Here is a 13532-nt window from a genome sequence, read left to right on the forward strand (position 1 = left end):
AAGTGTGAACAAAAATTTCATGAGATAAATTGTTAAGCGTTTGAGATACCCATCGGTGGTAGAAGTACCTAAGCTGATGAAAATCAGAAATCTATCATAATATTAAAGGTAAATAGCTTATTTGTTATTTTGTGAGTTGGGTACAAGGAGATAGCTTCAAAGATAATAAAAGCCTGAGCATCTCACTTCCATGAAATACACAGAACAGGAAGAATTTTGTAGTAATCTTTCTCGAACGTTTAGTGTTCATCTTTAGTCATGGTCAAATAATTCTTATTATCCAAAGAACAGGCTGATCTCCCTTCTGGAATCAAAGAGGAGGAGAATTGAGGAATGCCTCTCTACTTCATGGAGTTATAAGTGAGAAATAAAATGTTCCTTTGAAAAATAGAAGAGAAGTTTCAGAGCAAAAAAGGCTGTAAAGAGGCAGATGGGCATCCCTATTTCTGAGGTGGGAGAGTAAAATGTGAGGGGAGAAAGGGAACAATTACTGAATGTTTGGACCTAAGTAACAGATAATGAGTCTCTTCCCAAAGACAAGGGCCTTGGTCCTTCTCAGGAAGCAACAAAAATGAAAACAAAACAGAAATGACTGTTTGTCTTTCAACAATGATGTCAGATACAAGATCATTATCAGAGGAAAAAATAAGGGCCTCCTTGCTGATGGGTACTAAGGCAACTGTTTTGCATTCTGACATTAGCATCGCAGAGGTCTCATGTACTCTTGGGTCAGGTATCCAGATCATCATAAAGAACCCCTAACACTGATCAAACTGGATGCCTGCCACTCCTCTCTGGCCATTCATGATGGCAACAAATCTTATTGCAAGAAGGCTTCTAAAAAGCATTGCTAAGGAATATGAAGTCTTGGGGAAGAAATTGAAATCCTTAGGAGCATAAGTGATATTTTCTTCACTGCTGCCATTAAAAGGAAGGTCCATTAAAGACAGAGGTAGAATTGGAAGAGATCAGCTGGTTAAGAAGCTAGTGAATGAGAAGGGGATTTTGACTTTTGGCAATGACTTAGAATGTGGGAGTGATGTTATAAAGGTACCCTACATCTCTAGCCCAGGGCTAGTAAATGATTTTTTGCAAATCTGTTCAAAAGAGAGAGGGAGAAAGCTATATATGTATATCTGTCAATCAAGTATCATAGAGAATAGCTGGATAATAGGAAGAATGAGAGCAGTAATTTGCAGAAGACAAAATCCAGTGAGTCAGTAAACATTTATTTAGTCCCTTCTATGTGCCAGGTACTTGGCTAAGTGTTGGGGAGACAAGAAAAGCCAAAGATGATTCCTGTTCTCAAGGAGCTCATAGTCTAATGGGGGAAACAATATGGAAACAACTGTATACAGTCACATTATGTACAGGATAAATGGGAAATCAACAATGAAAGGGCTCTGGAATGAATGGGATCAAGAAATCCTATCTGGAGAAGGTGGAATTTTAGCTGGGACTGGAAGGAAGCCAGGGAAGCCAAGAGATAGAGATAAAGAGGAAGAGTATTCAAGTCGCAAAGGACAGCCAGTCATCCCTGGAGCTGGAAATCAGGAGATACCGGATCAAAGAGTACATGGAGGAGTATAAGGTGTTAGAAGTCCGGAAAGGTAGGGAGTGAAGGTTATGGAGGGTTTTAAATGCTTATTGATCCTGGAGGTGACAGAGAGTCACTGCCATTTATTTAGTGGAGGAGTGACCTGGTCAAATCTTAGCTTGAGGTAGATCAGTTTGATTGCTGATTGGAGAATGGACTAGAGCAGGAGAAACTTGTAGGAGGAGATCAATTAACCAGCTGGTTTGTTGAGTTTGAAATGATATGATGGTGCTTCAGGTGAGAAACTGGTGCTATGGAACTAGTTAGGGAAAATGTCAGGGATGGAGATACAAATTGGAGCATCATCCAAATGGGAGATAATTGAAGTCATTCAGGGTAATGAGATTTCCCAGTGATGAGTTTCCTAGGGAAGGAAGCCATGATGGAGGGGTCCAAAGGCAGTGTAACTGGTAGGAACCGGGGGGGGGGGGGGGGGGGGGGGGGGGAGAAGACTGTGATGACTTGAAACAGTATCATCAATATGTTATAAAGTTGCAAAACCCCAGTGTAACATCATTGATTGCCCATTTATAACATTATTTCTCTGGACCTTTTTTCAGGACCAATTAGTGATGCAAGTGGAGGCATTAGATTGCTAGATATAAAAGCAGGACTCAGTAAATATTTTTAACTTTAATGTTAGAGTTAATTGTGGCAAAATTGAAGAACATTACCTGTGTGATTAGGGAAAATTGTTGTTTCCCTTTTGATCAATCTAGGTAGTAGTCTTCATAGAATAGGTGGGATGTAAAGGAGCTATTTAAATTATGCTAAAGAGTTTACTAAAAGAGCAATTAGGCATAATGATCAGATCATAAAAACAATCCATGCTCTCTATATGCATTAGAAATAAAAATCTTTATTATACTGATTGCCATCCTAACTTTATCATGATGAAAGATGACATAAACATTGAGCTAAAAAAAATTTACTTGTCCTTTTTTTTATGGTTTTGACTTATTTCATCATCTATTTAGGAAATATAATAGCCAAAGACTCAAGTAAGAACTTAATCATTTTCCATCAATCTCTGGTCGACTTACATCAAGGACCATCCTTTAACCACTCATTATTACCTCTGATAGACTGTAGTTTATGTGTTTACAAGTAGAATTGTGGAGACTTTTTTTGGGTAAGAGGATTGTCTTTGAATTTTGGTGCTATTTACATGAAAATTTCTTTAGAAGCATATCTTCTCCAAAATTTCTAGGAATAGTATTACTTGTGACAACAATGTTGCTAGCAGCTGCTGTGGAGGTGTAAGACCAACAACACCAACACACAGGAGGACTGTTAGCACAAGTTCTTTGATCTGCTTTTCTAAGGAAAGCAACTTTAAGGGATTAACAATCTCAGTTTAATTAAACATACATATATCATTCACTTAGTTCAGGGAAAAGCCAGCACCATACAAACAGAGATTACAAACAGAAAATATCAACAAAGCAGATAACACAACCCAGTAGACAGGTTTCTAGCTTTCTGTCCAGCATCTCAGTACATAGTTACCAGGGAAGCACCAACATCTGGATTTTCAAGCCGGGGAGCTCCTTAACAACAGCTACCCAGAGTCTTGTCTGGTCAGATCACACAACACTCTTCCAGTGACTGAGAGCCCCAAAGGCAAAACTCCAACCTCTGAGTTTATATATCCTGTTCAGGGTCACCTCTAAACCATGTGACAGTCTTCAGGCATCACAACCATGTTACTCAAACCTATGTGAACTAGGCTTTCCCTTGAGTAATCAGGTCATCAAAGACTCTTGATTTAATCAAAGAAACAGAGACTAGACTCATCAAAGTCACTTAATTACCTAAGTGCTCTAAAAGAAAAAACAGTAAAACAGTCCCACCCTAATTACTATTACAGTATTTTGAGCTATATGGAAAACATTTGCAAATAGCACTTCTTTATCTTCCCCACAGTGTCCAACATAGAAGGAAGAAATGAATGAAGGAATACAAACTGTATGCATAGAGAATGGAAGCTTTTTAATGTATTTTATATATCTGGGATGTCTAAGGTCTCTTTCTTTTCTAAATCTCTGACCCAATGATCAGTAAAATTATTCTATTAATAAAAATGTAAACATAAGAACATCCTAGTTGAAAGTTTTCTAGCCGGGGAGTTATATGGTGAAAGTGGTATTTTAAGGAAATCATTATGATATATGTGTACAGGAAAGTTTGGAGAAGGGAGAGAGAGGCAGAAATTTGGTTTTTAGATGTGTTGAGTATTATGGTGCTTTGAGTGAGAAATTGGTGCTATGGAACTTGTTAGGGAAAATGTCAGGGATGGGGATATAAATTGAAACATCATCCAAATGGGAGATAATTGAAGTCATTAAAGCGATTGGAGGGAGAAAAGGAGCAAAGAGTTGCTGTGTAAACCCTGTGAGAATGTTTGTAGTTAGAGGTAGAGAAAAGTATCCTCAAAAGGATTAGTGAGAAATTAATGCAGGGTATTGTAGAGTCAGAAGGAAGAGAAAGTTTTATTATGGAGTGGGTCATAAGAGTTATTATCTGCATCAAATGGTATATAGAGGTGAGAAGAATGGTCAAAAGGATGAGCTATGAGTAAATAGAAAAATAATTAAGTAATAAAACGAGGTAGAAAAAATAAAACTCTCTTCCTTCCCCACTCCCCCCAAAAGGAAGACTTCTATGTACATTTCAAGGTTTATGATTAGGATCCAATGAAGAAAAGCAAATGAAATTAAGAGGGATTGGGACAGAGCCAATTTGGCAGAATAAAAGCAGGGACTTGCTTAAGTTCTCCCCCAAACCCCTCCAAATACCAGTAAAAAGGCACTCTAAACAAATCCTAGAACAGCAGAACCTACAAAATGACAGAGTGAGATAAATTTCCAGCCCAAGACAACCTGGAAGGTCAACAGGAAAGGTCTGCTCCACCAGTGGAGCACAGTCCAGCACAAAACACGCCAACATAGACTGGGCCCCAGCAAACCTGGAACAGGCCTCAGGGGACTGAATCACTGGCAACTGTGGTGGTTTCCAGACTTCTCAACGCATAAATTCCAAAAACAACCTAGAAGATCAATAAGAAAGGTCTGTTGGACCTGGGTGAGAGAGGAGCATGGTCTGGGCCCAGCCATGGAGCAGCAGCCATTTCCAGAACTCTTGGCCCACAGACAGTGGAGAGATTGGGCAGTAGATCAGAGGGGGATTACAGGGATCTTTTTGCTGGCACTGAGGAAGAATTCTCTTGCTTTGCCTGTGCTTGGATCTGGGTCACAGTCCTGGGTGGCTGTCCTGGGGCGAGGAGGAGCCTTGGCATGGTGGGGCTTGTGGTGGCAGTGGAGTAAGAATCCTCCTCACAGTTCCAAGGCATAAAAGAGTGCTTGTGGTCACTCACAGACCAGAGCACAAATCAGGAGAGGAGTAAACACCTCTCCTTTGATAGTACCACCTTAGAAGAACTGAAAATTTACAGGTCCCTAGAAGTATCTCTGAAAACAGCTGCACAAAATCCCCTGAAGCTTGGGACTGTACACCCTCCACAACGGAAGCAGAGTCCTACCTTAACCAAGAGTTAAAAAGTCAAGTAATTGGCTGGGAAAATGAATAAACAGAGGAAAAAAAACCTGAGACTATAGAGTCTTACTTTGGTGACAAAGAAGATCAAAACATACAACCAGAAGAAGACAAGTTGAAGCTCCTACATCCAAAGATTCCAAGAAAAATATGAATTGGTCTCAGGCCATGGAAGAGCTCAAAAAGGATTTTGAAAATCAAGAAAGAAAAATGGGGGAAAAATGAGAGTGATGCAAGAAAATCATGAAAAGTGAGTCAATAGCTTGCTAAAGGAGACTCCCCCCAAAATACTGAAGAAAATAATACCTTAAAAAATAGACTAACCCAAATGGCAAAAGAGGTCCAAAAAGCCAATGAGAAGAAGAATGCCTTAAAAAATAGAATTGGCCAAATGGAAAAGGTGGTCCAAAAGCTAACTGAAGAAAATAATTCCTTAAAAATTAGAATGGAGCCAGTGGAAGCTAATGACTCTATGAAAAATCAAGAAATTATAAAACAAAACCATAAAAATGAAAAAATAGAAGACAGAATGAAATATCTCATTGGAAAAACAACTGACCTGGAACATAGATCCAGGAGAGATAATTTAAAAATTATTGGACTACCTGAAAGCCATGATAAAAAAAAAAAAAAGAGCCTAGACACCATTTTTCAAGAAATTATTGAGGAAAACTGCCCTGATATTCTAGAACCAGAGGGTAAAATAGAAATGGAAAAAATCCACCAATCATCTCCTGAAAGGACATCCCAAAAGGAAAACTCCTAGGTATATTGTAGCCAAGTTCTAGAGTTCCCAGGTCAAGGAGAAAATATTGCAAGCAACCAAAAGGGAACAATTCAAGTGTTGTAGAAATACAATCAGGATAAGATTTAGCAGCTTCTACATTAAGGGATCAGAGGGCTTGGAATATGACATTCCAGAGGGCAAAGGAGCTGAGATTAAAACCAAGAATCACCTATCAGGCAATACTGAGTATAATCCCTCGGGGAAAAAATGGATATTCAACGAGATAGAGGACTTTTAAGCATCCTTGTTGAAAAGACCAGAGCTGAATAGAAAATTTGACTTTCAAATACAAGACTCAAGAGAAGCATTGAAAAGGTAAACAGGAAAGAGAAATCATAAGGGATTTATTAAAGTTGAATTGTTGACATTCCTACATGGAAAGGTGATATTTGTAACTCACGAGACAACTTTCTCAGTATTAATATAGCTGGAGAGAAAATAAATAAATAAATGAATAAATAAATAAAAAATATATATGTACATACACACATATGTATGTATCTATATATGTATACACACATATATGTATGTATATATATATGTATATGTATAAACAGGGCACAAGATGAGTTGAATATGAAGGGATGATATCTAAATAAAATTAAGGAATGAAAGAGGAATGTACTGGGAGAAAGAGAAAGGGAGCGGTAGAATGGAGTAAATTATCTCATGTAAAAGGGGCAAGAAAAAGCTTTTACAATGGAGAGGAAGAGGAGGGAGGTGAGAGGGAATGAGTGAACCTTACTCTCATTGGATTTGGCTTAAGGAGGGAGTAACATACACACTCAACTGCGTATCTATGTTACCCTATAGGAAAGTAGGGGTGAAGGGAATAAGAGAGGGGGGGAATGATAGAAGGGAGGGCAGATTGGGGAAGGGGGCAATCAGAAGCAAACACTTTTGAGGAGGGACAGGGTCAAAGAAGAGAGTAGAATAAATGGAGGGCAGGATAGGATGGAGGGAAATATAGTTAGTCTTTTATAACATGACTGTTATGGAAGTGTTTTGCATGACTACACATGCATAACTTAAAATGAATTGCTTGCCTTCTCACTGAGGGTGGGTGAGGAGGGAAGTAGGGAGAGAATTTGGAACTCAAAATTTTAAAAACAAATGTTAAAAATTGTTATTACATACAACTGGAAAATAAGAACTACAGGCAGTGGGGCATAGAAATCTATCTTGCCCTACAGGAAAACAGAAGGGAAGGAGATAAGAGAAGGCAGGGGAAGTGATAGAAGGAAGGTCAGACTGGGAGAAGGGGTAATTAGAATGCACACTGTCTTGGGGTGGGGGGAGGGGGGAGGTGGGGAAAAAATTAGGAACTCAGAATCTTGTGGAAGTGAATGTTGAAAACTGAAAATAAATAAATAAATTTTTAAAAAAAGAAATTAAGAGGGATTGTTATCTTTAAAGGATAGTGTGGTAGTTTAGGACAGGTTAAGGAAAATGTAGAGAGTACAAAACAGACTTCATAGGGAGTATAGTAAATGGCCCACTTGAAGACAGAGAACATGTATTTGTACTAAGCCAGTTATTTATAGCTCTGAGACTTTCTTTAACTGACCTCTTATGGCATGCACCTAAGGGAGCAAGATTGAAGAGAGATGACAGAAGTAATCCAACTGTAAGAATGCAAGAATAGAAAATTGAGAATCTAAGGGTGTTGGGGCAGTATTGAGTTTTAACCATGCAGTCATGACTTTGTGGTTGTTGACTTGTTTCAGTGGTGTCCAACTGTTTGTGGCCCCATTTGGGGTTTTCTTGTCAAAGACTTAGCAGTCAGTTAAATGTAGCCAGGCAACAGTTAATAACCTAGATGGGCTAAAGTGGAAGGCGCCAATAGATGAGCTGAGTTTAAAGCCAAAGAACAGGTTCAACGGGTATGAGGTTTCCTAAAAACTGATAAGTATAGTGACAAGTGATTATAGAGAGGTTGACTAAATGAAAACTCTTAAACCATTTATATATGCTTTATTTCTGGGAGCTGCTGTTTCCCAAAGTGGAATCCATGACTGGTGGGGAATTCTGTAATATGAATCAAGGTTATTTTACATGAAATCTGTATCATTTATAGTGACTTATAACCTTTAAGTGGATCTTTAAAGAAGATACTGGAATGTCTTTCTGACTGCAGCTATCTTTGTTAACAAAATACCTAGATTAGTTATGTCCTGAAATATCTTCATAGGGAAATTAAAGGAGGCAGCTCTGGGCACTTGTGCAATTATTCTGACTTTCACAAAAGAAATTTCATTAGATATACAAACTGATTTGGAGATTTCAAAATGCAGGGCTGTGCTTTGAGTGTTAGGGATGTGATCAATAAGTCTTATTTTCTTCTTGGAGGGGGTCACTACCTTAGAGCTGAGCTTAGATGAAATCCTGCCTCAGGAGATAACTATTAGTTGGAGTGTTGTTTTCTTGGTTAAAATAAAATGCTTTTTACTCTAGAGGTTGAGAGAACATTGCATCACAAATACTTCCATAGTAAACATCTCAAATTGTGCTCTAAGTGCAAGAGTTAGAGAATTTTTATGAGCCGTTCTTTACAGAGAACACTCTTTAAAATGCATTTACCATTACAACAGCTTTAATGAGCACGAGGGTCTGGTACCCTCACAACCATGCAATCCTATTTTTACAGTTAGGACACCGTTGATTTTGAATTGTTCCCATTGCCTACAATGCCGTATGCTCTGCTGTAATTTGTATCTAGCCATTAGTGGAGGAAAAAAAATTCTTTTTAAGCCAACTTTCTTATGAAGATAGTTTATGGACTGACACATTAGGCTGAAATAGGTTTTTACTTAGTTTTAAATAAAAGCATATGTTGTTGTAAATGGTTTTCTCTCAATGTTTTAAGTTAAAGGTAAAATCATTTGTTTAGTTTCATGATTTTAAAACAATGAGTGACAGTGATCCATTTTGACCATTTTCTCTTTATTTTGGTTAGATCAAACCGAGCTCTGATAAATGTCTGGATTCCCTCTGTTTTTCTTCGGGGGAAGGCTGCTAATGCATTCCATGTATATCAGGTGAGCACCATTATTCTTAAGCAAATTTCATAAGAGTAATTGAAAAAATCAAAACATCTCTAAGACTATTTTATTCTTTTTCTTATTTCTACCATGTATGGTTTCTCTGTCTTAGAGACAGAACATTAAATACGTACATTCCACTTTATTCCCTGGCTCTCTTTTTCTCCCTTTTCTCTGTCCCCCAGCCCTCTATAGTATACATATTAAACTGTAGAACCCATTGCAGGAAATATTTTGTTTTTTAATTTTTCAGTCAGACAATTCAGGCAAAAATCGTAACACAAGGAAGAGCCTAGTTGAAATCATACTTCCATCGGCTTTAAGGGAACAACATATTAGAATGACAGATCTTCTGCTATCCGTGATGAATGAAGAGATGAATGGAGATTTCATAGGTTCTTTCCTAAAGTCTAGTAAGGGTGGTAGAGTAGAATTGCTCCATATTTTGTACTTTTCAAATTGTCCAGTATACTTAAATTTTTGAGGCAATATTGTTTCTTTTGGGATTAATTTGTTTTGAGGATATATATCGGTTGATCCCTGGTTATGATTGGTTGATTCTTCACTGCCTGTGTTGTAACTTGGTTTCCCCAAATTTCCAGACACTTTCTTTGGTATCTTTTAAGAGTTCTGTACTTATTTTTTATGAACTGTGTGAAACATCTTAAAGCTTAATATTTTTCTTACCTGGATATTAAATAATAAATGACTGTAGCTACCTAATAATTAAGATGCCGCTCTGAAATTACTCTCCATACTTGGTATTTTGGAACAGGTTTGTTTTTTTTTTAGGGAATGCACACATTGTGTAAATAGCAGGTTTAGGTGCAGCTGCATATATATCTAATTTGAAATCCCGCTGATAGAAATTTTTTTTTTTGGCAAAGAAATCTGCAGAGGAAAGTTATTTTATCTTTCATGTTCAGCTAGGCAACAATATCAGTATAATAAAAACTGAAAAAATCTGAGCTCTGATTTAAAAAAATAAATTAGAGAAAGCAGATTTCCAAATATCCTCTTCTGTTCATTTCTTCCTCCTCTCACCCAAATCCTGAAAACGAAATGAAACAAAACAAACAAACAACAAACAACCTAGATCTTCTCCTCTCTGGATGTTTTCCAGTTCTGCTTTGAGGTCATGAGAAAGCAGTAAGATGTTGCCTGGAAAATGAAAGAAGAAAGCAGACACTTCTATTTTAAAGTGAAATTAGAATGTTCCATTACCTGAGAGGCTTCCATGACCTTTAAGAACAAACAAACGTTTTTTATTTATTTTTCTTTGCCATGAAGATATTTGGGAGTTTTCAGCTTTTGAAAGTCAGATCCTGAATGAAATGGATACACAAAATATGTAGTTGCTAGGGAGATGGTTTCCACAGCACTTAATAGCATTAAAGCTACCTCACTTGTGTTTTCCGTATTCAGAGCTTTTAAGCTTTGTCCATCCTTCCTGAGTTTTGCGTATGCAACCCAGATTTAAGAGAACAACAGACATGGTAGTTACTAAGTGGCTGTTATTATTGTAAAAGTGATCCTTTTAGCATTTTGATACCTTTTTTGAGATTGGGAAGTGTTGTTATAGCACATTTTCTTTGCAATATTATTTTTGCCCATTTTCTAGCATCAGTAACAGAGTTCCTAACGTCAGTAACACAATTACTGATCATTGTATCTGATCAGTAATTGACAAGGCTACTCAGTATGTGTTTAGAAGCATATTGGAAACCTTTGCCTGCATGTTCCCTTGCCTTCTGAAACTGTACGTGTGTGGGGTGCAAAGGGAATGACCTGAAAACATCAGTGCTGGCATACGTCATACCAAAGTGTACTGCAAAGGATGCTGTGCCATTGACAACTCTGGTTGTATTTAATTTGTCCCTGAAATGAATGGGTACCTTTTGGAAGCAAATATTATGGTTGTCAAGATTGTATAGAAGTAAATGTTTTCTGAAACCTACATTCCATTTGACAGTGTTTGTAGGGACCATTGGAATTATTATCTGCCTACAGTTCCACTGTGTATGATGTACTTCAACATTTTAGTATGGCTGTAAGAAATGTTGTTTTCATTTATATTTGCTTAATAAAACTCAGTTTACTTTTTTTTTTTAAATGTGGCCATGATTTTTGAAAAGCATCTCTTTCAGCTTTAGCTTCCTTCCCTGTAGAGAACAAAGAATCTTTATTAAATATTATGTATAGTAAAGAAGATCTACTCAGTATTTAAATTCTGGAAAAAAATTAAATGACATCATTAATTTTGAAATATTTGTCCTAGCTCAATACATTTTTGGGTCTGGGAAAGTGACATCTTTCCCCTCCCTTTTAATAACAGGTCCTAGAGTATATAAATACGATGTATTTTTTGGGCCAGTTGATGGTGCTTTTGGACATTGTGTTTTGGTTTTTCTCCAATATTTCTTTTTGTCTTCCTTTCCAAGATGAAAGATTTACCCCATAGACACTTGTTTTTTATTTTACCTAGATTTCTCCCTTTTTATACTTTGTCGGTCTGTAGCTAGGCAGATAAAGAATTCATTAAGCAGAAAAATATGAAATTGAGTTTGATGCAGAAATGTGAAAACTAATGTTACCTCCAGGAGTTGGCATAAATCTTTCTTTCCAGGTAGGTTCCCTTCCAACTTAAAAAAAAACAACATGACTGAGGCTTTAGCAAATCTCTCTCTTGTTTGTGTCGGGTCTCTTCTGATGTGAGTTTTGTGTTTCATGGGGGTCCTAAATCCGGCTCTGGATTTAATTTGCCATTTAGGTCTTTGATTTTTCTGTTGCTTTTTAAGCCAGCACTGGTTGGTTTGTGTGCTGCTATGATAAGATAAACTAGGGCAAAATCCTTCTTTGTTTTTGCTATCCCCCCCCCCCCCCCCCCCCAAGAACTTTACATCTAGCAAGCTTGGGCATATATACAATTCTGGCACACTTAGTAGACTGCAGTCAATAAACCTCTAGCCTATTTTTGCCCTTCTTGTAGCTCCTGGGATTGGAAGGCATAAGGGAACAGGCCAAAAGAGTCTGTTTTCTCTCCTTAACTAACGGAGCATTGTAAATAACTGTCTCCCTATTTGTCTTCATCATATTTTTTTTTCATCTTACTAATCATGAAAAACAATTATTCTTTCTTTAAGTGATTAGAAGTTAGAGAAGCCATCAAGCCTGATTTCAAATAGAAATAGTTGTTTGTAGAATAATTGCATATTTTCTGGGGTGTGCGAGTTACCTTTTACTCTTCTTGCTCCTTTAGACCTCATATTCAGTTTGTAAGTTGGGAATAATCATTGTCATGCCTACCTTTCAAGAAGGTGTTGCAGAAGGTGCTCTGCCCACCTCACAGCCCTTTATAAATGGGAGCCATTGTTGTTACCCATTACCAAGTGCTCTCAGTTGTACACCCACTTGCTCAATTTCCTTTGCGCCCGCTCTTTCCTCACTATACTCCACTATGTCGACTGTATAAGGACCCGTTGAGGCTTGCCTAGACTACTGTCATATTCTCTTAAGTAGTTTTCTATTTAATCCTCACATTGGTCAGTACTTTAAACCATTGCCCGAATAATCTTCCTAATGCCCTGCTGCTCTGATCATGTTATTCCTCTACTCAGAAGCTTTCAGAAGTTCCCTACTGCCTACCAAATAGTATATAAACTACTCTTCCTGGGGGCAGCTAGGTGGCACAGAGAGTAGAGCACCGGCCCTGGAATCAGGAGGACTTGAGTTCAAATATGGCCTCAGACGCTTGACACATGTACCAGCTGTGTGACCTTGGGCAAGTCACTTAACCCCAATTGCCCTGCCAAAAACCAAACAACCAAAAAAACAAAACAAAAGAAAATAAATTGCTCTTCCCGCCATTCAATGCCTTCCACAATTCGGCTTCAACCTGGATTTCCAGACTAATTTAATTCTGCTCCTGTCAGTCAATCTTCTACAATATTTCTCATATCCATCTTTTCTCTTCTCACGTAGCCACCACTATTCTAGTTCAGGCCCTCTTTAACTTTCTCCTGAAAGCCTCTCAATTGGCCTCTCTGCCTCATCTTTCCTGTCTCTCATTTGACCTTTATACACCTGCCAAAGTGATTTTCCTAAAGCACAGATCTGACCATGTCATTCTCCACCTTTGTGTTCAGAAAGATCCAGTGGCTCCCTTTTGCCTCTGGGATAGAATCCAGACTCTTCTCTTTGGCCTTCAAAACCCTTTACAGTCTGGCTTCACCCTATCTGCCTAGGCTTATTATGTAACCTGCTTCATGTTCTCTATTTTGTGATAGCCAAACCAGCCCATGTGCTGTCCTTCATATATATGACATTTCATTTCCTAGCTTAGCCTTCGCACTGGCTCCCATCCTTCCCATACTTAGAAGGAATACACCACTTGCCTAGAAGGCCCATAATGGGTACTTAGCACATGCTGATTGGTTGATTTCTTCCAAGACCTACCTCAAGTTCTCCCTTCTCCATGAAACTTTCTGTAGTTATCACCTCTTCCATGCCACTCCTCAGAATTCTTAGTACTTTGAGGTTTGTATCCCAAGAG

At 38.0% G+C, this 13532-nt stretch overlaps 1 protein-coding gene across 1 annotated transcript in view; it reads left to right on the plus strand.

The window, feature by feature from the left end:
* Positions 1-13532, plus strand: part of SNX29 (sorting nexin 29) — a 647758-nt gene that overhangs the window by 421154 nt on the left and 213072 nt on the right. The window contains exon 18 of the mRNA XM_036738094.1: positions 8896-8977. Coding sequence (XP_036593989.1) covers positions 8896-8977 — 82 coding nt within the window. The remainder of the gene's footprint in view (positions 1-8895; positions 8978-13532) is intronic.

This window comes from Trichosurus vulpecula, chromosome 9 (assembly GCF_011100635.1).
Source record: "Trichosurus vulpecula isolate mTriVul1 chromosome 9, mTriVul1.pri, whole genome shotgun sequence".
Lineage (NCBI taxonomy): Eukaryota > Metazoa > Chordata > Mammalia > Diprotodontia > Phalangeridae > Trichosurus > Trichosurus vulpecula.